The sequence below is a fragment of the Macaca fascicularis genome, chromosome X, assembly GCF_037993035.2.
Source record: "Macaca fascicularis isolate 582-1 chromosome X, T2T-MFA8v1.1".
NCBI lineage: Eukaryota > Metazoa > Chordata > Mammalia > Primates > Cercopithecidae > Macaca > Macaca fascicularis.
Window position 1 is genome coordinate 91,876,351 of NC_088395.1, and position 27,484 is coordinate 91,903,834.

At 35.7% G+C, this 27,484-nt stretch overlaps 1 protein-coding gene and 1 long non-coding RNA gene across 14 annotated transcripts in view; one reads left to right on the forward strand and one right to left on the reverse strand.

Annotated features, from left to right (window-relative positions):
* Window positions 1-11,340, reverse strand: part of LOC107128528 (uncharacterized) — a 103,854-nt gene extending 92,514 nt beyond the window's left edge. For both annotated transcript variants that reach the window (XR_012429799.1, XR_006695238.2), the window contains exon 1: window positions 10,985-11,340. This is a non-coding gene — a long non-coding RNA (uncharacterized lncRNA). The remainder of the gene's footprint in view (window positions 1-10,984) is intronic.
* A 52-nt stretch (window positions 11,341-11,392) lies between these two features.
* ZNF711 (zinc finger protein 711) overlaps window positions 11,393-27,484 on the forward strand; it is a 28,759-nt gene continuing 12,667 nt past the window's right edge. For 2 of the 12 annotated variants that reach the window (XM_065538087.2, XM_074028916.1), the window contains exons 1-6: window positions 11,393-11,572; window positions 13,282-13,401; window positions 14,309-14,562; window positions 14,930-15,034; window positions 20,852-20,935; window positions 22,048-22,590. In XM_065538087.2, the coding sequence (XP_065394159.1) occupies window positions 22,056-22,590 (535 nt within the window). In that variant the 5' untranslated portion in view covers window positions 11,393-11,572; window positions 13,282-13,401; window positions 14,309-14,562; ... (1 more) ...; window positions 20,852-20,935; window positions 22,048-22,055. Of the gene's footprint in view, window positions 11,573-13,281; window positions 13,402-14,308; window positions 14,568-14,929; window positions 15,035-20,851; window positions 20,936-22,047; window positions 22,591-27,484 lie in introns of all 12 variants that reach the window. The other 10 variants (XM_015443875.3, XM_045383581.2, XM_005594059.4 and 7 more) reach the window with 6 other exon arrangements.

The following is a 27,484-nucleotide window of genomic DNA, read 5'->3' on the forward strand; positions in this document are numbered from 1 at the left end:
AACCAAGTGAGGTTATCCCAGGAATGTAATTATGGTTCAACACATAAAAATCAATCGATGTGATACATCATACTAACAAAATGTAGGACAAAAAACATATGATGATTTCAATTGATGCTGAATAGGCATTTGATAAAGCTCAACAATCTTTCATGATAAAAACCCTCTCTAACATCGCAATTAAAAGAACTAGAGAAGCAAGAGCAAACACATTCGAAAGCTAGCAGAAGGCAAGAAATAACTAAGATCAGAGCAGAACTGAAGGAGATAGAGACACAAAAACTCTCCAAAAAATCAATGAATCCAGGAGTTGGTTTTTTGAAAAGATCAACAAAATTGACAGACCACTAGCCAGACTAATAAAGAAGAAAAGAGAGAGGAATCAAATCGATGCAATTAAAAATGATAAAGGGGATATCACCACCGACCCCACAGAAATACAAACTACCATCAGAGAATACTATAAACACCTCTACGCAAATCAACTGGGAAATCTAGAAGAAATGGATAATTTCCTGGACACTTACACTCTTCCAAGACTAAACCAGGAAGAAGTTGAATCCCTGAATAGACCAATAGCAGGCTCTGAAATTGAGGCAATAATTAATAGCCTACCAACCAAAAAAAGTCCAGGACCAGATGGATTCACAGCTGAATTCTACCAGAGGTACAAGGAGGAGTTGGTACCATTCCTTCTGAAACTATTCCAATCAATAGAAAAAGAGGAAATCCTCCCTAACTCATTTTATGAGGCCAACATCATCCTGATACCAAAGCCTGGCAGAGACACAACAAAAAAAGATAATTTTAGACCAATATCCCTGATGAACATCGATGCAAAAATCCTCAATAAAATACTGGCAAACCGGATTCAGCAACACATCAAAAAGCTTATCCACCATGATCAAGTGGGCTTCATCCCTGGGATGCAAGGCTGGTTCAACATTCGCAAATCAATAAACATAATCCAGCATATAAACAGAACCAAAGACAAGAACCACATGATTATCTCAATAGATGCAGAAAAGGCTTTTGACAAAATTCAACAGCCCTTCATGCTAAAAACGCTCAATAAATTCGGTATTGATGGAACGTACCTCAAAATAATAAGAGCTATTTATGACAAACCCACAGCCAATATCATACTGAATGGGCAAAAACTGGAAAAATTCCCTTTGAAAACTGGCACAAGACAGGGATGCCCTCTCTCACCACTCCTATTCAACATAGTGTTGGAAGTTCTGGCTAGGGCAATTAGGCAAGAGAAAGAAATCAAGGGTATTCAGTTAGGAAAAGAAGAAGTCAAATTGTCCCACTTTGCAGATGACATGATTGTATATTTAGAAAACCCCATTGTCTCAGCCCAAAGTCTCCTTAAGCTGATAAGCAACTTCAGCAAAGTCTCAGGATACAAAATTAATGTGCAAAAATCACAAGCATTCTTATACACCAGTAACAGACAAACAGAGAGCCAAATCAGGAATGAACTTCCATTCACAATTGCTTCAAAGAGAATAAAATACCTAGGAATCCAACTGACAAGAGATGTAAAGGACCTCTTCAAGGAGAACTACAAACCACTGCTCAGTGAAATAAAAGAGGACACAAACAAATGGAAGAACATACCATGCTCATGGATAGGAAGAATCAATATCGTGAAAATGGCCATACTGCCCAAGGTAATTTATAGATTCAATGCCATCCCCATCAAGCTATCAATGAGTTCCTTCACAGAATTGGAAAAAACTGCTTTAAAGTTCATATGGAACCAAAAAAGAGCCTGCATCCCCAAGACAATCCTAAGTCAAAAGAACAAAGCTGGAGGCATCACGCTACCTGACTTCAAACTATACTACAAGGCTACAGTAACCAAAACAGCATGGTACTGGTACCAAAACAGAGATATAGACCAATGGAACAGAACAGAGTCCTCAGAAATAATACCACACATCTACAGCCATCTGATCTTTCACAAACCTGAGAGAAACAAGAAATGGGGAAAGGATTCCCTATTTAATAAATGGTGCTGGGAAAATTGGCTAGCCATAAGTAGAAAGCTGAAACTGGATCCTTTCCTTACTCCTTATACGAAAATTAATTCAAGATGGATTAGAGACTTAAATGTTAGACCTAATACCATAAAAATCCTAGAGGAAAACCTAGGTAGTACCATTCAGGACATAGGCATGGGCAAAGACTTCATGTCTGAAACACCAAAAGCAATGGCAGCAAAAGCCAAAATTGACAAATGGGATCTCATTAAACCAAAGAGCTTCTGCACAGCAAAAGAAACTACCATCAGAGTGAACAGGCAACCTACAGAATGGGAGAAAATTTTTGCAATCTACTCATCTGACAAAGGGCTAATATCCAGAATCTACAAAGAACTCAAACAAATTTACAAGAAAAACACAAACAACCCAATCAAAAAGTGGGCAAAGGATATGAACAGACATTTCTCAAAAGAAGACATTCATACAGCCAACAGACACATGAAAAAATGCTCATCATCACTGGCCATCAGAGAAATGCAAATCAAAACCACAATGAGATACCATCTCACACCAGTTAGAATGGCGATCATTAAAAAGTCAGGAAACAACAGGTGCTGGAGAGGATGTGGAGAAACAGGAACACTTTTACACTGTTGGTGGGATTGTAAACTAGTTCAACCATTATGGAAAACAGTATGGCGATTCCTCAAGGATCTAGAACTAGATGTACCATATGACCCAGCCATCCCATTACTGGGGATATACCCAAAGGATTATAAATTATGCTGCTATAAAGACACATGCACACGTATGTTTATTGCAGCACTATTCACAATAGCAAAGACTTGGAATCAACCCAAATGTCCATCAGTGACAGATTGGATTAAGAAAATGTGGCACATATACACCATGGAATACTATGCAGCCATCAAAAATGATGACTTTGTGTCCTTTGTAGGGACATGGATGCAGCTGGAAACCATCATTCTTAGCAAACTATCACAAGAACAGAAAACCAAACACCGCATATTCTCACTCATAGGTGGGAACTGAACAATGAGATCACTTGGACTCAGGAAGGGGAACATCACACACCGGGGCCTATCATGGGGAGGGGGGAGGGGGGAGGGATTGCATTGGGAGTTATACCTGATGTAAATGACGAGTTGATGGGTGCAGCACACCAACATGGCACAAGTATACATATGTAACAAACCTGCACGTTATGCACATGTACCCTACAACTTAAAGTATAATAATAATAATAAAAAAAAACCCTCAAAAAACTGGTAATAGAAGGAATGTACCACAACACAGTAAAAGTCATATATGACAGACTCATAGCTAGTATCATAATGAATGGGGAAATACTGAAAGCCTTTCCTTTAAGATATGGAACATGACAAGGATGCCCACTTTCATGAATATCATTCAACGTGGTACTGGAAGTCCTACTTAGACCAATCAGACAGAAGAAATAAAGGGCATCTGAATTTAAAAGGAAGAAGCCAAATTATCCTTGTTTGCAGATGCTATGATCTTCTATTTGGAAAAAATCTAAAGATTTCACACAAAAACTATGAGAACTGGTAAACAAATTCAGTAACATTACAGGATATGAAATCGGTAGTGTTTCTACATGCCAACAGTGAACAATCTGAAAAAGAAATTTTTTAAAATCCCATTTAAAATATCCACACATAAAATTAAGTGCCTATGAATTAATGTAAGAAATTAAAGGTCTATATAATTAAAACTATAAAACACTGATGAAATAGATTGAATAGGACAAAAAACGGAAAAGATAATCCATGTTTGTTAGGATTGCTACAATTAGCAATCCTAAAATTTATACAGAAGCAGAAAAGATGCAGAATAGCTAAAGCTATCTTAAGCAAAAAGAACAAAACTGGAGGAATCACATTACCTGACTTCAAATTACACTACAGAGCTATAGTAAACAAAGCAGCATGGTCTTGGCATTAAAACAGACACATTAATTAATGGAACAGAATAGAGAACCAATTCCAAATCAATATCGAGAAACAAATCCACACACCTACACTGAATTGATTTTCACTAAAGGTGCCAAGAACATACACTGGGGTAAAGACAGTCTCTTCAATAAATGGTGCTGGGAAAACTGGATTTGTATATGCAGAGAATGAAACTAGATCCCTATTCCTCACCATATACAAAAAGCAAATCCAAATAGATTAAGTACTTAAATATAAGACTTCAAGCTAATAAACTACTAATAGAAAAAACATTGGGGGAAACTCTCCAGTACATTTATCTGGGCAAAGATTTCTTAAGTAATACCCCAGAAGCACAGGACCAAAGAAAAAATGGACAAATAGGATCATATCAAGTTAAACAGCTTATGCACAGCAAAGGAAATAATCAACAAAATGTACAGACAATTCACAAAATGGGAGAATATATTTACAAACTACCCATCTGACAAGGGATTAATAACCAGAACATATACGGAGCTCAAACAATACGAAAAAAAATCCAGTAATTCAATTTAAAAATGGGCCAAATATCTGAGTAGACATTTCTCAATAGAAGGCATACAAATTGCAAACGGGTGTATAAAAACGTGCACAACATAATTGATAATCAGAGAAATGCAAATCAAAATTATAGTGAGATATTATCTCACCCCAGAAAAAAATGGATTTTATCCGAAAGACAGGCAATAACAAATGCTGGTGAGTATGTGGAGGAAACAGAACTCTTGTACACAGTTGGTGGGAATGTAAATTAGTACAACCACTATAAAGAACAGTTTGGAGGTTCCTCAAAAAACTAAAAGTAGAGCTACCATATAATCTAGCAATCCCACTGCTACATATATACCCCAAAGAAAGGAATTCAGTATATTGAAGAGGTATCTGTATTTCCTTGCTCACAATAGCTAAGATTTGGAAGCAACCTAAGCGTCCATCAACAAATGAATGGATAAAGAAAATGTGGTACATATACACAATGGAGTACTACTCAGGCATAGAAAAGAATGACATCCTGTCATTTGCAACAACATGGATGGAACTGGAGGTCATTCTGTTAAGTGAAATAAGCCAGGCACAGAAACACAAACTTTGCATGCTCTCACTTATTTGTTGGAGCTAAAAATTAAAACAATTGAACTCATGGAAATAGAGACCAGAATTACGGTTACTAGAGGCTGGGACATGTAGTGGGAGGTTGGGGTAAGTGGGGATAGTGAATAGGCACAAAAAATATAGTTCAATAGAATGAAAAAGATCTGGTGTCTGGTAGCACAGTAGTGTGACTACAGTCAACAATTACTTATTGCACATTTAGAAATAACTAAAAGAATATAATTGGATTGTCACACAAAGAAATGATAAATGCTTGGGATGACAGATACCCCATTTTCCCTGAGACGTGTTTATTACACATTGTATGTCTGTATTAAACTCCTGTATTCCAGAAATATATATACCTACTATGTACCCATAAATATTAAATACAAAAAATACAATAAAATTGTCAAACTCATAGAATGAAAGAGTAAAGTGGTGATTCTTAGGGGCTGGGGGACTGGGAAATGTGCAATTGTTTTTAATGTATATAAAGTTTCAGTACTCAAGTGATTAATATCTACAAATATGCTGTACAATATTGTGCCTTTAATTAACAATACTGCATTGTACAATTAAATATTTGTTGAAAGGGCTGATACCATATTAAGTGTTCTTACCACGATAAATAAAATAAAATAAAATAAAATAAAATAAAATAAGCTGAGTGAACCCTAAACAGGATAAACACAAAAAAGTCCAAGCCCAGACATATTATATTCAAACTGCTTATACCTAAATACAGAGAAAAATTTGAAACTGTAATTTTAAAAATGCCATTTACAATAGCTCCTAAAACTGAAAATGTTTCATATAAGCCTAACAAAGCATGCACAGAATGTATATACTGAAAATGACAAAACACTGATGAAAGAAATCCAAGAAGACCTAAATAAATGGACATACTGTGTTCATGAATAGAACAATCATTATAGTAATGATGTCAATTCTCCCTCAAAGAGATCTATAGATTAACACAATATCAACCAAAATCCCAGCAGAAATTTGTATGGATATAGACAAGCTAATATTCAAATTTACATGTAAAGACACAAGCACTAGAATAGTTCATTACATTTTGACAGAGAAAAACAAAGTTAGAGGAATCACACTACTTAATTTTAAAAGTTACTATAAAGCTGAAGTAATAAAGTCAGAGTAGTGTTTATAAAGGGACAGATACAAAAATCAATGGAAACTAAAAAATAGGACAGATATGCACCTACATGAATATAGCCATTTGATATTTTTACAAAGATACACAGGCAATTCAGTGGAGAAAGGGTTGTCTTTTGAACAAATATTGCTAGAACCTTTGAAAATGAACCTTAACCTAAATTTCACACTTTATATAAAGACCAACTCAAAATAAATAATATATGTAAATGTAAAAACTAAAACGTTAAACTTTTAGGGAAAGAAACCTTAAAACTGACACCAAAGCACAACGCATGCAAGGAAAATAAAATGACAAATTCGACTTCATCAAATTTGAAAACTTTTTTTCTGCCCCAGGCACTGTAAAGTGAATGAAAAGACCCAGTAATGATGTACAGAAAACATTTTCAAATCACTATCTGATAAAGGATTACTATCCAGAAAATGTATTTTTTTTAAACTCTGAAAACTCAATAGTAAGGAAACAACCGCATTAAAAGATGGGCAAAGAACTTAAATGGATGCTTCATCAAAGAAGTTATGGCAAATAAGGACACAAACAGATGTTAATTATTAGTTATTAGACAAATTATTAACTGTCATACAATGAGATATCACTATACAACTATCTGATCAGCTGAAATAAAGAATAATGACAATACCAAATGCTGTCAATGATAAAATTTTTACAGGGTTCAGGTTAAGACGGCCTGAACTCCTTTATAAACTTTTCCATCTCATGTTTCACCCACTGACGATCCTTGCCTGGATCTGTTACATCATTGGAGATTGTAAAATAGTGATTTTCTACATTTATTTCTGGATTTTTTTTCAACATTTACTAACCGTATTTCTTGCAAAAAGAACTTTCTCTTATCAAACTAGGGCTTTCTGGTTGTTCTGAAAGTTTGTACAGAAAAAGCAGAATAAAATACTGATTTTTTTTTCTTTTGACTGCTAATTGTCAGAATAAGGAATCGATGTTCTATTTACCTTAAATGGTATTCAATGAGGTTTCATTCTTTGGGAGTAGGGAGATCCCTGTCTATCGGTATCATTAATCAACTCATGAATTTTTATATAGTCAATGTGTTTTCATCAAAGTTACTATTATTGTTTGATGCTCCTGTGTATTTTTTTTTTTTTTTTTGGATTTTTAGTAGAGACGGGGTTTCACCGTATTAGCCAGGGTGGTCTCGATCTCCTAACCTTGTGATCCTCCCACCTCAGCCTCCCAAAGTGCTGGGATTACAGGCATGAGCCACTGCGCCCGGCCTCCTGTGTACTTTTGACATTAGACTTTGATGGTACCCCTGCTCTCTGACACAATGTGTCACAATCTCATCTCGTTGTTTTTTTTTTTTTTATCTCAAACTTGGAATTTGCTATTCCCCCCAAGGAGGCCTGGTACCTTTTACGTGGCATAGTATTTACAGACTTTTTGTATGTCATTTTGTATTTTTTATTAGACTATTTGAAAGGAAAAATTGTGCTCTCAATGTTCATTTAAATTATGGTAGTTTTATTATAATGTTACTTAAATATGAACAACAGTAGAGCAATATATATATGAATGCTTTGATTGGGTACACATGGACACAAACATGGAAACAGACACTGAGGACTACTGGAGAGGGGAGAGAAGGAGGGCGGGCAAGTGCTAAAAAACTACCTGTTGGGTACTATGTTCACTACCTGAGTGATGGGATCATTCATACACCAAACTTCAGCATCACGCAATATACCCATGTAACAAGTCTCCACATGTAACCCCTGAATGTAAAATAAAAGTTGAAATTTTAAAATAAAATAGAAAAAAATGAATGCTTTGAGCTTATGATGCTTATATAATTATAAAACCACACAATAAACAACAAAATCAATAATTTAACAGCATTAATTTCATGTTATGAATTATATTGCTTTGCTGAAATTAAGTTGCAGTTCACAACATGAATATGACTCTGCATTGGCATATTGAATGTGGTTTGCCTTATTGTACACTATGGGCTGACTCACTTCCCCCACCACTCTATTCTAACTACCAAGAAATTGTATTATGTATAGTGAACCTGATAGAACCAGATAATTTAAAAACAAAGTATGATGCCTTCACTTCAAATCGCCTCAAAACAATTAAAATATTACTATCTGGTGTTAATGTGCTGTAAATACAAATACAAATGTGAGTGTTGATAATGTACGACAGTATTTAGTTATAAGGAGGTTTTCTAGATAACCCAGAATATGTTCATGTTAATTTTCTTTAGATTATCTCCTTGGGAGTTGCCCAGGTTACAGTGAAAGCAGGGTATGAGTTTTCCTAGATGAGGTTAAGATTGAAGATAATATAGTTGACAACAAATTGTGAGTCCAGAGGCAGAAGGGACAGCAATTTTTAAATGTACCATAGCAAAACACTATTAGTTGGCCAGGATTACCAAGGCTAGTAGAGGGAGGGAAGTGAGCCACCTACATAACAAAGAAGCTATAAATTACAAAGTTTATAGCACCTAATTAATATTATTGGTCTTCAGACTAACATGAAACTTCAAAAATGCTAATGCATGCATATAAAAACAATACTATTTTCCAAAATAGCATAAACAGCCAGATCTAACAGTTTTTTTCCCCCATATATTAGTCAGTTTCTTCCTTTAAATAAGTATTGGCCAAATATCTAAAGGACATATGTTGGATGGTCTCCCCATTGTTCCCCAGCTGGGATTCCCATAATTCTCTTTCTGTACTCGTCTGGGTGTTATCCTTGACTTTTAGTGGAAATTGATAGTAATGTTTAAGCAGGGGAGTAAGATAATCAGTTTTGTTTGTTTTGTTTGCAAGTGAATTCAGTGATGATGCAGACTCTACACTGTAAAGATATCAAGTGGATCAGAGAAATAAGTCAGAAGACTATTACTACTGTCCCACTGGTGAGGGCCTCAACTGAAGTGAAAATGGAATGGGGAGAATCAATGTGATATATTTTTCTGATTTTGTCACTTTTGATTTGGGAATTTGGCGAGTAAATGGACACAGAGGAACTAGATCGCAAGGTGTTGCAATACTCCAGTTAAGAAGGCATGTGAACCTGAACAAGGTAATGATGTTAGGTAAAAAGGGGATTAATTCCATGGATATTAAGGTGGAAGAATTCTCAGGATATTTTCATTGACTAGATGTTTGGAGAAAGAGGGAAGAGCAAGGATGGCCTTCAGGTTTTAAAAATTATCTCCCACAGTGTACCATTCACAAAGGTGATTGATATAAAAACCTCACATCTTTCTCAGCTTTCTTCTTTGAGTGTCCTGTTGAAATTACCACTGAGACAAGACTACAAGTAGTATTTGCCAGGCTATCCAATATAGAAAAATGTCATGTATGAGGACATACTCATAAAAATATCTTTCTTCTTCTAGAATGGAAAATAAAAGCTTAAGTAAATGAAACCTATAGAGGGGAGCAAACTATGGCCTACAAGTCAAATCTGGACTGCTGCCTGTTATTCTATGGCCTATGACTCAGAGTGATTTTTACATTTTTAATAGTTGAAAAAAATCAAAGAATAATTTTTCACTATGCATTAAGATGAAATAAAATTCAAATGTCAGTATTCATAAATAAAGTTCTACTGGAACACAGCCATGCTCACTTATCTCTCCCTGGAACTCAAGAGTAAGGAAAACAAATATTTTACCATCATTACACATGCACATACACACACACACACACACACCCCAAATGCGTGCTCACGAGCGTGCTCCTTCTCTTTGCCCACTGTGTATGGGTTCTGCAGAAATTGCATTTCTTGCAGAGAAACTTTGAACCTCACACTGGAAGGTAATTTACCAACCTCTTATCTATCTATCTATCTATCTATCTATCTATCTATCTATCTATCTATCTATCTATCTATCTATCACACTTCACGTTTTAGTAATAACTGAATTTCACCCTTTTCAAGCTTGGAAATTATATCTCCTCATTCTGCTGAACGTGTCTATGGCCACTTTGGGGCTACAATGGCAGAGCAGAGTAGTTGTGACAGAGATGCTATAGCCCTCAAAAAATATTTTGCTTACTACTATTTATTTACAAAAATAAAATATTTACTATCTGGCCCTTTATAGAGAAAGTTTGCCGACTCCTGGTCTACTATGAGCCAGGTACTGTGCTAGGACTTTCACATCTTCTATAATTTTATCAAAACTTTTAGTGGTATATCAGGTTATAGAGACCTGAAGAATGTATCTAGAATCTAGAATAATAATGTTTTATTTGTAAATATTCAAATGATTTGCAAAGACAGAGTTACTTTCTTTAAGATCCTATCCTTTCCCTGCTTAAACACTGCTATTGATTCCAAATGCTTATAGAATTAAAGCTAAAATCGCAAAACCTAAGACCCTTTGCTTACAAAATCTAGTCCCCACCTACCTTTCATCATATCTCATCACTCTTTTCCCCACCCCTCACCCAATGAATTTCTCACTGTCCTCCCACTTTTTGCAGACAGAAGCTGAAAGTGACACATTCATGAGATATTTAGTGTCCACTTCATTGAGGTCCCTTGTTCACCTTTTCCTTTATATACCTTTCTTCATTCTCCTTTACTTTCTTCATCGAATTGTCTACCATTACAAAATAGAAAAGAAATGAAGGGAGGGAGAAAGGGAAACTGCAATACACACACACAGGTTTTATTGGGGAGAGGCATACCTCTTATCACTCTGGCCAGCTTAATTTGTCAAATCCTCGAGGGTAGGGCCGATACTTTTTTTTTTTTTTTTTTAAGTCGTCCAACATCTATTAGAGGTCCAGTCATCGATTCTCCCACTCCCGTTCTTCGTTTCCCTTGGGAAACCTGGAAAACGGAAAATCTTCCCACAGAAACTCCTCAGGGCGCGCCAAGATCTGGGCTTGCGCACTTGGACTTGGCCCGCGCTCAGCCCCCGCCTCAAGCCGGCGGGGTCTCGCACTAACCTAGCGCGGGCGCCTCGATCTCCCGCGCGCGCGCGTGCGCGAGACCCCCCTCTGGCCCCCTACCCTGCAGCAAGGGTAGCGTGACGTAATGCAACCTCAGCATGTCAGCAGCAATATAAAGGAGAACTAGGCGGCGCGCCTCCCAGACGCAGAGTAGATTGTGATTGGCTCTGGCTGCGGAACCTCGGAAACCCGAATGTGAGGACCTTAAGGGATCCACAGCTGCCGCCCCCCGCAGCCATCCAGAGCGCGGTCACAGTCCGACTGGCGGCACGGAGGCGGCGGCAGCGGCGGCGGCAGCGGCAGCTGCAGCTGCAGCAGCAGGTAAGGAGACTCCTGAGGAGAAACTAGAGGGACGTGGATCCACCGTGTTCAGTGTCTCTTGTCTGAAGGGAGGAGAGGCTCACACCCAGCGTGTAGCGTAGGGCGAAGGGAACAATGGAAGTGGCGTCCAGTCCCTGAGCTTTCCTCCAGCCTCGGGCGGAGTTTTCCTCTTCAGCCGTTGCCGGGGGCTGGAGGAATTGAGGAAAGTAAGGGTTTTCCCTCTTAGCCAACCTCTTCTTTCCCTAGGCCAGAGCCCCAGGGAGCTAGAGCCGTCGTTGAGACCGTCGGTGGTTTAGGGTGACGGGAAAATGGCGGAAAACAAAACGGTGAAGTGAAGAATGCAGCGTCCCCCTGGCATTTTCTCTCAGCTATCCCTCCACCCGATATTCCTTTCACTGGCGCCCCCGTCGCCTCGCCCCCGCCCCCTGACCGAGCTAATAGTAACCTTTGGAATGCGCGAGGGATGGCGGCGTGTGCGAGGAAGTGGCACCGAATCGGCATTTTAGGGGACTGGGAGCCGTCAGAGCCTGGGAGTTGGGGGGAGGGGGGAGGCGTGTGCGACAACTGTCGCCTACACTAAAACACCACCATTTTGGTTCCCAACCGTCTCCCACGTAGCGGGGCAGAGGAAGCTGGAGGAGGCTGAGGGGCTGGGCAGCACGGCGTGGGTAGCAGCGGTGGCGACCGCTGCACCAAGTGAGAGGAGGGAGGAGGGGAAAGGGTATTCTGGTCTCATCGGTCTCTTCCTTTCTACTGCGAAGGTTCTCTTAGGTTTAAGATCTAGTCAGATGGGTAATACCTCAGAGGGCACGTGTGTGCCTTCCGCTCGAAATGATTGAAACTTGGCATGGTCGTGGGAAAAGGAGACTTATGCGGGAAGAGGGCTGCGTCCAAAGCTGCAATACTGCTACTTGCCAGGGCTCCTTTGTCTCCCATCTCTGCAAACACTACTTTCGCATTCTCTTGTTCTGCCGCCTTACCATTTCTCATCTATCCGTCACCCTATTGACATCACTGAGAAGCTAGGTCCTGAATGAGTTATGTTAGAAGGGACAGATTTTCTTTTTGTGATTTCCGCTCCCCATGCATTAATGGAAAGATGTTTACTTGAAACGTACTTGGTGGGTTATCTCCATTCAGTAAGGATGTGAGATACACTCTGGAGAAGACCAAGAAGCCTAGCTATCTCCAATGGTTATTAAATACTTAACACACTGCTGTTTTCATACCTCATTTATTATTGATTTTATTGAAACTTCCTATGTGGGGAAAGATACTCCAGTTTATTTATTTGGTATTCACACAGTGTAATACTTTTATAATAGTTGCCCTATGTGTTGTAATTTTTACACTTCATTGAGTGCTAGTGCAGACTTTTCAGTATGGATTTGGCAAGGATAAAGCTTGCCCTTGGTTCTCTTTCACTTTCTAAAATAAGGTGTTGTTTGTGATTTTTAAGATGTGCTTTAGAGAAGATTTTGGTTTAATCAAGTGGTAGCATTCTAAGTATAAAAACATTGCTAATGTAGTCAGTAGTTGTTTTTGTTGGAATCCATTTGGTTGCTTTTAAGATTACTACAGATTTGAGCATATGAACCCTTCCCAGCCTCGCTATGCAAGTTCAGGTGTAAAGAAGAATATTAAGTTGTGTAAGAAACTTAGTTTAAAATGTTTTAAAGTATCTGATTTTGAATGTATTTTTATAATAGGTAAAGAGAGCGTTTTCCCAAAGAAAATAACGTAGCACAGAAGGAAAAATAAAAAGAAATGACTGCAGATTTTACTTTATGTAAGAAAATCTACAATTTCTTCGAGACACTCATATAAAGGTGATTAACCAATTACTTACTGTTTTATCTTATTTAACAGTTTAATAAAATTAAGTTTTTAAAAACATTTTAAGACATTTGTAGTTGTTCTATTAGTTATGTGGTAAAGAAAGTAATTACTCTAATTAAAATCCGAATAGTACACAGTTTTAAATGTTAAGAACAAATCCCTTTCAGATTTATTTTGTTAACACACAGGTAGTTTATTGTGAACTGTCTTGGCCTCTGGACCTCATTTTGCATAACAGCAAAGCAGAAAACAATGTGGCATTTGAAAAAACATAAAACACAACTAAGAATTTCTAAAAATGTGAAGTTTTGCTCGTACATAAAGTAATTCTGTCTGAATCGTTTGATATATAGAAATGTCACCTTCTGTAGCATATTTATGTATACACCTGAAATATTGATAGGGGTTACTCTGTGAGACTCTCCTGCCCCTTGAATACCAATTTAGCCATCCCATTTATTTAAGAATATATTAAGTTGTATTACATGGCACCTTTCTAAAACTTTCATTAAGGATGCAGCTTTATCTGTTGTCCAATACGGTACAATTTATTAAGCACTCCTACGTGAAAAGGAGATAGATGCCTTATAAAACGGACAGGTTTTTGCTGATTTACTTAGAATCTTATGTTTGAAGAGAAAATGCACATATATATTTCTAAGAAATATATTGAGTGACAGCATCTGACTTTATGTTCCATACTATCAAATAATCTTAAATATAGGATAAGTCATTTGAAATGAAATAGATTAAGCCCTTGTTTTCAAAACCACCATGAAGCTAGCATAATTTTATTAATCACTAATAAAAAATCAGTTGTACAATTACAAGTAAATGATATGATAAGTAATTTGCTAAATGTTTATATGTGATTGATCTTATTTTTACCATATTTAGGAAGCAGTCATGTTTCATGAGTCCTCAAAACTGAGACAAGAGAATGTAGTAGAGTGAGGCCAGAAGTCCTTACTGGTTCAAAGAACTCCGGGGAAACTGGGATAGAACATTTTACATTATAAGTAGAACCCTGGGAGCCAGAGGTGAATACAAGTTTATCTGCAGAGCTCCGCTGCAGGGCTGATCTGGGTCTGGAAGAAATGGATGAGAGCCAGTGGATGAAATTCACTAATACTAGACATCTGAGTCCTCTAGTAATGTATAAATATCCTAACTATTGTTTGTTGTCATCTCGTTCTTCTTTTATAACCTATGTTTTAACTGGAACTTTAGCACTGCAGTTTTGTTGTTTTGCTTTCTTCTACCACTTCCCTATGGCTCATCAGCTTGACTGTGCCTTCGTCTCCATTATTTTTTGGTTTACTTCCACTTGGCACTTCTTTTATTTATAGTTGTCACATAAAGCATCTAACCATGGTTTTTCTTTGTTTTGCTTTCTTTTGTAATGAGCTTTCCACACTTGGTTGAAAGGCATATTGTCAATTGCATTTTTTTTTTCTCAAAACAAGTAACTTTGGGCTAAACATATTAAAACTATTTTAAAAGCCATTTCTTTTGCAGATATTGGTGAATGAACTTTGCTAAGTATGGATTCAGGTGGTGGAAGTCTTGGATTGCACACGCCAGACTCTAGAATGGCCCATACCATGATTATGCAAGATTTTGGTAAAGCATTTTCTTTGTTATATTTTTTTTCTTTTTTAAAAGTAAGGGGATAATAAAAATCAAAAATAAGTTGAGGAAGGGGAGAATTATAATGAAAACCTGTTCTTTTACTAGGAAAATACATTTGTAGAGCTTATTCTCATAAAGCTGTGTATCAATGGGCTACTTAAAATCACTCATAATTTAGGGGAAGGTTGTGTTAGGGACACTTGAAATATAGTGGTAATATGTTACTGGAAATGAAAAACTCAATTTACATAAATAACTGCATGATTATATCACATTCTGTTCTGATAGTATATATCAGCTCTCACGTGAAGGAAATGTTAAACTGGCTTTCTAAAATACATTTTAAGTTGCATTGTTAATAAAGTTGGAAAAAAAAGTGCTTACATCAACTAAAAAAATAAGATGCTTATATAGGGATATGCAAAATCATGTACTAGGTGATTAATTATGTTGTGATGCTATTTCCCCAAAAAGTTGTTACCATTAGAATACATTTTTATTTCTTTTTTTTTTAAAAAAAAAAAAAAAAAAAAAAGAGGCCGGGCTTGGTGGCTCACGCCTGTAATCCCAGCACTTTGGGAGGCCGAGGCGGGCGGATCACGAGGTCAAGAGATCGAGATCATTCTGGCCAGCATGGTGAAACCCCGTCTCTACTAAAAGTACAAATAATTAGCCGAGCGTGGTGGAGCGCGCCTGTAGTCCCAGCTACTCAGGAGGCTGAGGCAGGAGGATTGTTTGAGCCCGGGAGGCGGAGGTTGCAGTGAGCTGAGCTGAGATGGTGCCACTGCACTTCAGCCTGGTGACAGAATGAGACTGTCTCAAAAAAAAAAGAAAAAGAAAAGACTCCTTACTCTTGTGGCCAGGTTTGTTTGTAAGTAGCCTCTTAACAGTAGTCATTTTGATGAAGATGCCAAGACCCCATTGACATTCAACAAACAAACTGAATTTGGGCAGGGATAGTCTGAATTACAGAGGAGATAGAGCTATTTGAAGTATAAAAGGCAGGGATGAGATCAGAAGAGTTGAAGATAAGATTGGAGTGAAAGCAGAAAAGACAAATGGTGAACTGTGATAAAAGAACAGGAAACGAGGTAATACAGAATTGTTGAAGATGAAATTAGTGATGAGGGAATAGAACTGTGATACTTTGCTAAGTTAAGAAAATGCTACTACTGTTCCTTGATAATATGATTGAATGTATCATTTGGTCCCCTGTAGTAAATCCCACAGTAACAGAAGTCAGTAAAGCTGTATTCTAGTCATGGCAGTGCTGTTAACTAGCTGTGTAAACTTGGATAAATTACTGAATTCCCTTTTATAATGATTGCACTAGATAACATTTAAGGTCCTCTCCAGTTATAGATTTCTTTGACATTTCTTTCTGATGAATAAAGTTGAGTAGTCCAAGATTGGATGTGAGTTAATTGACGAAATATAAAGAAATCGTGGATATATTCTTGTGAAAGCTAAGTGAATTGTGTTGACTACGGATGACTTAGAAATGACTTTGGGTGAAAAAAACTCATCAATAAATTCTAGAGGAAGGATAATAGGGCCAGAGAATAAGAGATTAAAGATGTTCCCATGAATTCTTTAGTGGAGAGTTGATAGTTTTTAGAATAATGGAACACTGGAATTTCAATATGGTAAATAAATTTTGGTTGAAATGTCAACTTTACTTTTTTACCTTTTAAAATAAGATATTTTTTAAAATGGAAGTAATATAGTAGTTTCTCCATTTAATACAAAGTATTACCTCTCCTATACCATTTGATAAAGTGCCAAAACTCACTTCATTCCTGAAGAGGTTGCCTATTAGCTACTAAAGTGTGATTCCTTTCAAAAGATGAAAAAAATATCTGATAGGTACTGGTGAATATTTACATAATGTTCCTCTTAACCTTCCTTTCCATTGTTTATCCTCATTGTCTTTAGGATTAATTACTCCTTTATTACATCTACTACTTTTTTTTCTTTTAGTTGTTAGGGGACTAGAATATGCATATTGAAATATTTAACATACGTGTTTTTTCTTCTTTTCTTTTTATTCAGATATAGTTCACATACCATTCCACTCACCCATTTTATAAAGTATACAACTCATTGGTTTTTAGCGTATTCACAAAATTGTATACCCATCACTAGTACCTAGTTTTAGAACATTTTCTTATCCTAAAAAAAGACACCTCATACCCATTAGCAGTCATTCCCCATTCTGTCTCTCCCCACCAGCCCTAGGCAGCCACTAATCTTTCTGTCTATGGATTTAATTATTCTGAACATTTTATATAAGTGGAATCATATAATAAATGGTCGTTGTGTCTGGCTTCTTTCACTTAGCATGTTTTTAAGTGTCATCCATGTTATAGCATGTATCAGCATATACTTCATTCGTTTTCACTGCCAATGATATTCTATTGTATGAGTACACCACATTTGGTTTATCAGTTGATAGATATTTGGGTTCTTGAAATATTTTTAATCCACTAGAAATATTTTGTGTTTGACAAAATAAACTTTGCATCTTAGATTGGAGTATGAGTGCCTTTGGAGGTGTGTGACAGTATGCCAAGGCATACCTGAAACCACAAAATAAATAGCACAGCCTCTTGGAATTTTTTTTTTCATTTGAATTGAGGAGAATATATATACACACATATACCTATACACAGTTATAACCGCATAAATATGTAGAAAGTAAGATTTTTATTCACTATCCCCTCCCTTTTTAGAAATAATAAAATTGAAAGGTTTGCAAACTGCTTCTAATTTTTAATTGGTATTTTCATATTATCATTTAAAGCCCTCTCTAAAATGAATTTAATAGAGTAAACCGATTTATATCAGAAAAAAGTTTAAAGGCACTTTTTGTTGTTGTTGTTGTTGTTATATACCTGTTTATGATTTAGCTGTCTGGTAGTATTTTGAGTTAGTGGTTTTTTCAAATGATGCATTCTTATTTTTGTGCTCTCTTAAGGTATATAAATCAATGGGAATTAAATTACTTTGCATTTTGGGGAGACTATTTTTCTGAATTTGCTATTAGATAAAGAATAACTAATATGGGTAATGCTCACTCATTTGTGCTTAGGGATAATGTTGCCCTAAAATATGTTAAGTTGCCATTTGTCCTTGGTAAATTCTGAACTCTTAAAAGGCAGTAACTCTCACTCTATTTTTGATATGCAGTTCCAAGCACAATTTCATTTATAGGCATTTTCATTTTTTGTATGATATTTTGTGAAATGCAAAGGCTGTCAAACAGACCTAAACCTAAAAAGACCTTTATTGGGGGACTTTTGGAAATTTTAGCCCTGATAACTTAGATTTCTTCTGAAAGCAGCCCCCCCCATGCTTATTTTACCTCCTTGTTAAAATTTCTAAATTCTAAAATTTCATTAGAAATTAGATACATTCTCTTTAAATTCTGTTAGCATCAAAACTTAGATATTTGCAACCCCATAAATTATTGATATTTGTGAAACTTAGAGTTTAACATACACAGAGCTAACCAAATAAGAACACTGTGGCATAAGATCTTCAAATTCTGTAAGGTTCTTGGATGGTACAATACAGAAAATCCAAAACATTAATTTAATGCAGAATTCATTGGACCAATTTATTTTGAAGAATGTATGAGACTTAGAAATTTACAACTTTGTTCAATAACCTTGCTGGTGTCTCAGTATAATAGCTGTTCTTGAAGTGTGAGATTGAATTTAATAGTTGTTTAAGATTTTAATGCTGCAAAAAGCCTGTGTTGTTTTGGGATATAAATAGCAAAATACCCTTAGATAGTGGCCCAAGACAGACCTGACATGTAACAGATTTTATGCTGTCATTCTGGTGATGTTCCAAGTATTCATATTTAAATGAAATAACTTTAATAAAATGGGAAATACTTGAAATCAGGACATGTTTCTTACTGTTGCCTGAGTATTTAATTTTATACTTTTTAAATGATTTTTTTCTTATTGTTTATAATTTTCTAAGCTAGTAAGATAAATTATTAATGCAATTTAATGCTGTTTAATAAATGATTTAAAATTTAAATGAGTGACCACGTGATAGGCCATTTTACTCTTTATCTCAAGCTATTCCTCTAGCTGTGCTTCACTTAATCTTACCCATCTCTTTAAAAAAATAGTATTTAGGGTAAATATACTCTAACCTCTTCCCAGGCAAGTAGAAAACAGGCAGCCTGGAGTCGAACAATGAGTTCAGTTTCCAGCTAGGACCTTGTGGAAACCTTATATAACATCTGTAAACCATAGTTCCTCGTTATTTGAAATGAGGATACTTGCAGTCACCTTATATAGTTCTGAGGATTAAATGAGATGATACTTGTATTAGTAGCTTGCTTGTTGGATAGTCAGTACACAATAAATATAGCTAATCTATAGCTAAGTGACTTTGTTTAGAAAGTCAGTGGAATGTAACAGATGAACTGATAAGAGGAACAAGCAAAATTTAATTAGAGATATCTTGGATCTTGGTTTAAGTAATCTGCTGGTACCCTGTGAGGGACTGATCAGTTCTTGTTCTAGGATCCTTGAGAGCATTTGGTTCAGGATAAAAAAAACATATTTGGATTTATTTATTTACTTTTTTAGATCTGATCTGTTTTGACTTGTAAGTTCCTGCTAGAGGCTGGGTGAACTAGCACTGCTCCTTCAGTCTATCTTCTTAGAATCCACCCAACCAGGTTGATCTGAACCCAGGTCAGCACTAGCATTATTCTACCCTTCTTTCCTTCCCTATGATCTACTTTCAGGAACCAGACTAATCTTCAGCAGTGTTTTAAAATAAATGGAATTTCCCATATTTTAAATCTTTGGTTTGTGAGAAGATTTTTGTGAATTAGTAATTTTATTGTTTAGATATATAGAATTCCAGTATAGTTAATTTTACAGGATTAATATTTTAATTTTTTCCTTACTAATAAACCACATTTCCAGTCTGATTAAATGCTAAATTTGAACCCCCACCTCATCCCCATCTCTGAAATGCCCAGTGGAGTGACAACTGAATTAAAAATACTTGTTTTATACATACTCTCTTCGTGTACCAGACTTCCAGGATTGTGGCTGTGTCCTTTTGGGGTAATTTAGTGGTTTAGGTGAAAGTTTGAGAATGGTGAGAAGGATTTAAAAGGGTTGAAAGGAAAGTATCCCCAAAACTCTGTTGAAAGCACAGCTTTCCCTTTTCACCTTGTTCTTTGATGTGTTAGGGTATTGATGGTGTCCACTGGTCTCCATCCTAACTTGGTAACTAACTTCCATAATGAATTGATTAAAAATAATGAACACTATATGACAAATAACACTCTTTCAGGTACTACTTTATAGAAAATGATCAAAAGGTTTTGTACTGGATGATTTATTGTAGATAATTTATTATAACCAGATGTACAAACCCTCTTAATTTGTGTTTGTACCACCTCAGGGAGCAGAACTTAGCAGAATTCCTCGTGAAGGGATTTTACACTCGTACAATATTTACAGGGCAGGTAGGAGTTGGTGTTTACCATGCTGCTCAAGAAAAATGTTAAAGCTTTGTTCCTACAGATTTACTATTATCAAACCAAATCTTAGTCTAAGATGAGTAGAGAGTTTTTCTCCCTAAATCAGGTGTTGAAAGATGCCTTCCAATTTTGGATATAGTAATTCTTGTAAGTTAAAGAAGTTCAGACACTTTCATGTTTATAATACACATTTTATAGTAAAACATTTTATTAACCTACTTAACATATTAGTATTCTTTTATGTTTTTGTGCCTTTTTATTTTAATTTTTTGAAATAATTGTAGACTCACAAGCAATAGAGGAAAGGAGTACATAGACTCCGTGTACCCTTTACTTACCTTCCTGTAATGGTGGCATCTTACATAACTGTAAGTACAATACAAAAACCAGGAAATTAACATTCACTCATTACTGTTAACTAGACTACAGACCTAATTCAGTTTTCACCATTTTTAACATACATTTGTGTGTGTGTGTGTGTGTGAGTGTATACAGTCTATGCAGTTTTATCCCACATATAGATTTGTGTAAATACCACCACAATGAAGATGCAGAGCTGTTCTATCACTATATATATGCTATCCCTGTGTGTTCACAGACACACACACACAAACACACACACACACACACACACACCCTTGGCAACCAATAATCTGTTCTCCATCTCTCCAGTTTTATTGTTTTGAGATTATATAAATTATTCCATTTATACATTATACAGTATTGTAACCTTTGGTGATTGTCTTTTTTTCCCTCAGCAAAATTTTCTGGAGGAAATTCAGGTTGTTGAATTTATCAATAGTGTGTTCATTTTTATTGCTGAGTAGTATTCCATAGTAGGGATGTGCCAGAGTTGGTGGAACCAGCCATTAACCTGCTAAAGGACACTTGGGTTGTGTTTAATTTTTTGCTACTATGAGTAATAGCTACAGTGAGCTGTTAGGAATATTTCTGTACAGTTTTTGGTATAAACATATATTTTCATTTTTCTGGGGAAAAATGCCCGAGATTGCAATGTTTGGATTGTATAGTAAGTGCATATTTAGTTTCGTAAGAAATCGCCAAACTATTTTCTAGAGTGGCTGCTACTATTTTACGTTTGCACCAGTAACAGTCGAGAAATCCAGTTTCTCCACATCCTCACCAGCCTGTGGTGGTATCACTGTTTTTTATGTTAACTGTTTTAATTGGGGTATAGTGATATCTCATTATGGCTTTTATGTTTTACTTGAAAATAAAGTATATTATTTTAAGGTCTTCATGTAGATTTTACTAACATTGTTTTCACCCAACTCTAACCCAATTCCTACTTGTTGGTGGTTTTAATTGCAGTTAAATTGTCAGTGATTTTTAAAAAATGATTTATTTGGCCAAGATTACTTAATATTTCAGAAATATTTATAGCATTTGATTTATTAAATACGGTACTCTAAATTAATAAAATAACTTTACCTTTTTTGGATAATTGTTTGTATTATAGTGGCTGGAATGGCTGGTACTGCACATATCGATGGAGACCATATCGTTGTTTCAGTTCCTGAAGCTGTATTAGTTTCTGATGTTGTCACAGATGATGGGATAACTCTTGATCATGGCCTTGCAGCTGAAGTTGTCCATGGACCTGACATCATCACAGAGACTGATGTAGTAACAGAAGGTGTGATTGTTCCTGAAGCGGTACTTGAAGCTGATGTTGCCATTGAAGAGGATTTAGAGGAAGATGATGGTGATCACATCTTGACTTCTGAACTAATTACAGAAACCGTTAGGGTACCAGAGCAGGTTTTCGTGGCTGACCTTGTTACTGGTCCTAATGGACACCTAGAACATGTGGTCCAAGATTGTGTTTCAGGAGTCGACTCTCCCACAATGGTATCAGAGGAGGTTCTTGTAACTAATTCAGATACAGAAACTGTGATTCAAGCAGCTGGAGGTGTTCCTGGTTCTACAGTTACTATAAAAACCGAGGATGATGATGATGATGATGTCAAGAGCACTTCTGAAGACTACTTAATGATATCTTGTAAGTGAAACATAAAGCCCATAATTACTCAGGAGACTGATTTATGTAATATGGAAAAGTTTTCTGGGATGAGGGATAATAAAAGTTATGGGGGAATCTTTTTGAAAAATAATTTTTTGAAGTGGTGTCATTAAGATGCTCTTTTGAGTTTACTCATGTTTTTAATTTACTCAATGAAAATTCATACCTGAAATGAAGTAAAAAAATGCAGTATATTAGTATCTTAAAATTGAAGTATAGATTTGGCAACAACAAGAACATTGATACAAAATTTTAATGACAAATATATATATTTTAACATGGGAACTTTCTTATGTAGCCACTGCTTTTTTTTTTTATATGACAGGCACTGGAATTGTCAATTAAGTTTTTCTTAGGAACTTAAGCATAATGTTAAGAAATGTTGTATTGATTTTTAAATTAAATACTTGAAAAGTAAATCATAAACTCAGATAATGTCCTACAGTTCTCCCTGTGTTTATATTGCATTTGCCTAAATATGTGCGTGTATATTTTATGCAAAACTATTTAACATGCTTATTTTAGACTGCTTTGCAAGATTCTTAAAACATTCTATCTGAAGCGGGAAGATAGAAATATTTTGTTCTCATTTTAAATGATGGGTTTATGAGAGCAGCAACAAAAATAGAAAATATCTTGATAAGTTATTGATGGAGCTTAAAGAAGTAGGTATATTAGTTATTAAATTTGAAGGGATCATGCTACAAGTAGTAAAGATTAGACATTTTTTTTTTTTACTTTTCCAGGGAAGATTTTTATTCTTTTATTTTTAAAATACAAAAATGGTTGACTGGGAAGTTAATAGCCAGGTAGAGTGTGTGTGTTATGTGTGTATAAAGTGATTGTATGTATATGTGTGTCAGAGAATTTAAAGCTGAAAGTAAACTAGATTTCTTTAATTTATAAATTTAATTCTGAAGTTTAGCATGTTAACTTTTTTCTTATATAAACACTTTTGAAGGTGAATTTTTACATTGTTTTTAAGAGAATGATGTAAGTCACTAAAAGACTGCAAATATTGTTACCTATTTTTAAATAGATATAGATTACTAAAGCAACTCCATATTTACATCTTAATGTGGCATTTTTTAAAAGACTTATAGTTACGGTTATCGTATAAAATGATGTGGCAAAAGTTGGTAGTCTATACTAAAATAAATTCAGTATGTCTTTGAAAGAGTATTCATTAATTTAAACTGTTTGATATTAAAGTAGTCCAAAATTTAGATGTCATGTATTGTGAATAGTCATACCTTGTGTTATCTTCTATGATTTAATCCTGCAAAAGATTTTTTAAAAAGTTTCTGGAATATTCTAAGTTAGAATAATTATTTTGATAACTACCTCATGTATCAAATATAAGGACTCCTTTGAGGAATATAATTTTATTTTTTTTCGTTTGCTTGGTTTCAACTTTTATTTTAGATTTGTATGGGTATGAATGATCCCATCTCCCAGGTACTGAGCATAGTACCCAACAGTTTTTCAGTCCTCGCCCCACCCCCTCCCTCCCACCTCTAGGGATCCCCAATGTCTGTTGTTGCCATCTTTATGTCCATGAGGACCCCATGTTTAGACCCCACTTATAAGTGAGAACATGCAGTATTTGATTTTCCATTCTTGCATTAATTTGCTTAGAATAATGGCCCACAGCAGCATCCATATTACTACAAAGGATGTGATTTCTTCTTTTCTTATTGCTGCGTAGTATTCTGTGGTGTATATATACCATGTTTCCTTTATCCAGTCCACTGTTGATGGGCACCATGGTTGATTCCCTGTCTTTGCTATTGTAAATAATGCTGTGATGAACACACAAGTGCATGTGTCTTCATGGTAGAATTATTTGTTTTCCTTTGGATATATACCCAGAATGGCATTGCTGAGTTGAATGGTAGTTCTGTTTTAAGTTCTCTGATAAATTTCTAAACTGCTTTCCACAGTGGCTGAACTAATTTACATCCCACCAACAGTGTTTAAGTGTCCCCTTTTCTCCACAGCCTTACCAATATATATATATATTTTTTGACATTTTAGTAATGGCCATTCTGGCCATAATAAAAAAAAAAATAGTAGATGTTGGCATGGATGCAGTGAAAAGGGAACATTTTTACACTGTTGGTGGGAATGTAAACTAGTACAACCATTATGGAAAACAGTGTGGAGATCGCTTAAGGAACTAAAAGTAGATCTACTGTTTGATACAGCAATCCCACTACTAGGCATCTACCCAGAGGAAAATAAGTCATTATACAAAAAAGATACTTTCACATGCATGTTTATAGCAGCACAATTTGCAATTGCAAAAAAAATATGGAACCAGCCCAAATGCCCATCAATCAACGAGTGAATAAAGAAAATGTGGTATATATACACTATGGAACACTACTCAGCCATAAAAAGGAATGAAATAATGGCATTTGCAGCAAACTAGATGGAATTGGAGACTGTTATAAGTGAAGTAACTCAGGAACAGAAAACCAAGTATCATATGTTCTCTCTCATATATGGGAGCAATGAGGAGCTATGAGGATGCAAAGCATAAGAATGATACATTAGACTTTGGGGACTTGGGAGAAAGGGTTGGGGGTGGTGAAGGATAAAAGAGTAAACATTGGGTACAGTGTACGCTGCTTGGGTTATGGGTGCACTAAAATCTCATAAATCACCACTAAATAACTTATTCATGTAACCAAACACCACCTATTCCCCAAAAAGCTAGTGAAATAAAAACATTTTAAAAAATAGCTTTGTCAGTATGAACAGGCATAATAATAATAATAATAATAATAATAATGGTCATTCTCACTGGTGTGAGGTGATGTCTCATTGTGGTTTTCATTTGCATTTCTCTGATGATTAGTGATGTGGAGCATTTTTCCCTATGTTTGTTGACCACTTGTATGTTTTCTTTTGGGAAGTGCCTGTTCCTGCCTTTTCCCCATATTTATTGGAGTTACTTGTTTTCTGTTTGCTGATTTGTTTAAGTTCTTTGTAGATTCTGGGTATTAGACCTTTGTCAGTTGCATAGTTTGTGGATATTTTTCTCCTATTCTGTAGGATGTCTGTTTACTCCGTTGATAGTTTCTTTTGCTGTGCAGAAGCTCTTTAGTTTAATTAGTTCCCACTTGTCAACTTTTGCTTTTGTTGCAATTGGTTTTAGGGACTTAGTCATAAATTCTTTCTCAAGGCCAATGTCCAGAATAGTGTTTACTAGGTTTTCTTCTAGGATTCTTATGGCTAGAGGATTTATCTTTAAATCTTTGATCCGTCTTGGCTCAATTTTGTATGGTAAAACGTAGGGGTCCAGTTTCATTTTTCTGGATATGGCTTCCCGGCTATCCCAGCACCATTTATTGCATAGGGAGTCCTTTCCCATTGCTTACTCTTGTTGATTTTGCCAAAGATTAGATGGTTGTAGTTATGTGGCTTTGTTTCTGGGTTCTCTTTTCTGTTCCTTTGGTCTATGTGTTTGTTTTTGTACTAGTAACATGCTGTTTATGTCACTGTAGCCTTGTAGTGTAGTTTCAAGTTGCGTAATTGATGCCTCTGGCTTTGTTCTTTTTGCTTAGGGTTATTTTGGCTATTTCTTTCTTGCTTCCATATGAATTTTAGTGTAGTTTTTTCCAGTTCTGTGAAAATGACGTTAGTAGTTTGATAGGAATAGCATTGAATCTGTAGATTGCTTTGGGTGGTATGTCCATTTTAATGATATTGATTCTTCCAATTCTTGAGCATGGTATGTTTTTCCTTTGTTTGTGTCATCTATGATTTCATTTATTAGTGTTTTATAGTACTCCTGGTAGAGGTTTTTCACCTACTTGGTTAAATATATTCCTCGGTATTTTTTTAGGCTATTGTACATGTAATTGCATTCTTGATATGGCTCTCAGCTTGGATGATGTTGGTGTGTAGAAACGCTACAGATTTTTGTACATTGATTTTGTATCCTGAAACCTTGATAAAATTGTTTATCACTTCTAATAGCCTTTTGGCAGAGTCGTTAGGGTTTTCTAAGTATAGAATCATATTATCAGCAAAGAGAGATAGTTTGACTTATTTTACTGTTTGGGTGTCTTTTATTTCTTTCTCTTGCCTGATTGCTCTGGTTAGGATTTCCAATACTATGCTGAAGAGGAGTGATGAGAGTAGGCATCCTTGTCTTATTCCAGTTCTCAAGAAGAATGCTTCCGGTTTTTGCTCATTCAGTTTGATATTGGCTGTGGTTTTGTCATAAATGGCTGTTATTATTTTGAGATACGTTCCTTTGATGCGTAGTTTCTTGAGAGTTTTTATCATGAAGGGCTAATACATTTTGATTTTATCAAAAGCTTTTCCCATATCTATTGCAATAATCACATGGTTTTTGCTTTTAATTCTGTTTATGTGGTGAATCACATTTGTTGATTTGCATATGTTGAACCAACCTTTCATCCTTGGAATGAAACCTAGTTGATCATGGTGTTTTAAGTTTTTGATGTGCTGTTGAATTTAGTTTACTGGTATTTTCTTGAGGATTTTTGCTTAAGGAACATAATTTTGTATGAAGCAAAATATCTTGTTAACATCATGATGGGAGATCTCATTAAAACCTCCCTAATTTCAGGGGTAAAAAAAGTTAACGCCTTTATAATTTTAGAAACTATAATGGTTTTTTTGAGATATAATTTACACATCATTTTATTTACCCATTTGAAGTGTGCAAATAAGTGGTTTTTTGTATATTCACAGAGTTGTACAACCATCACCACAATGAATTTTAGAACTTTTTCATCACCACAAAAAGAAACCCTATACCCCTTAGCTGTTACCCCACTCTCCATCCACTGTGAGGCAACCATGCCTCTATAGATTTGCCTATCCTGGACATTTC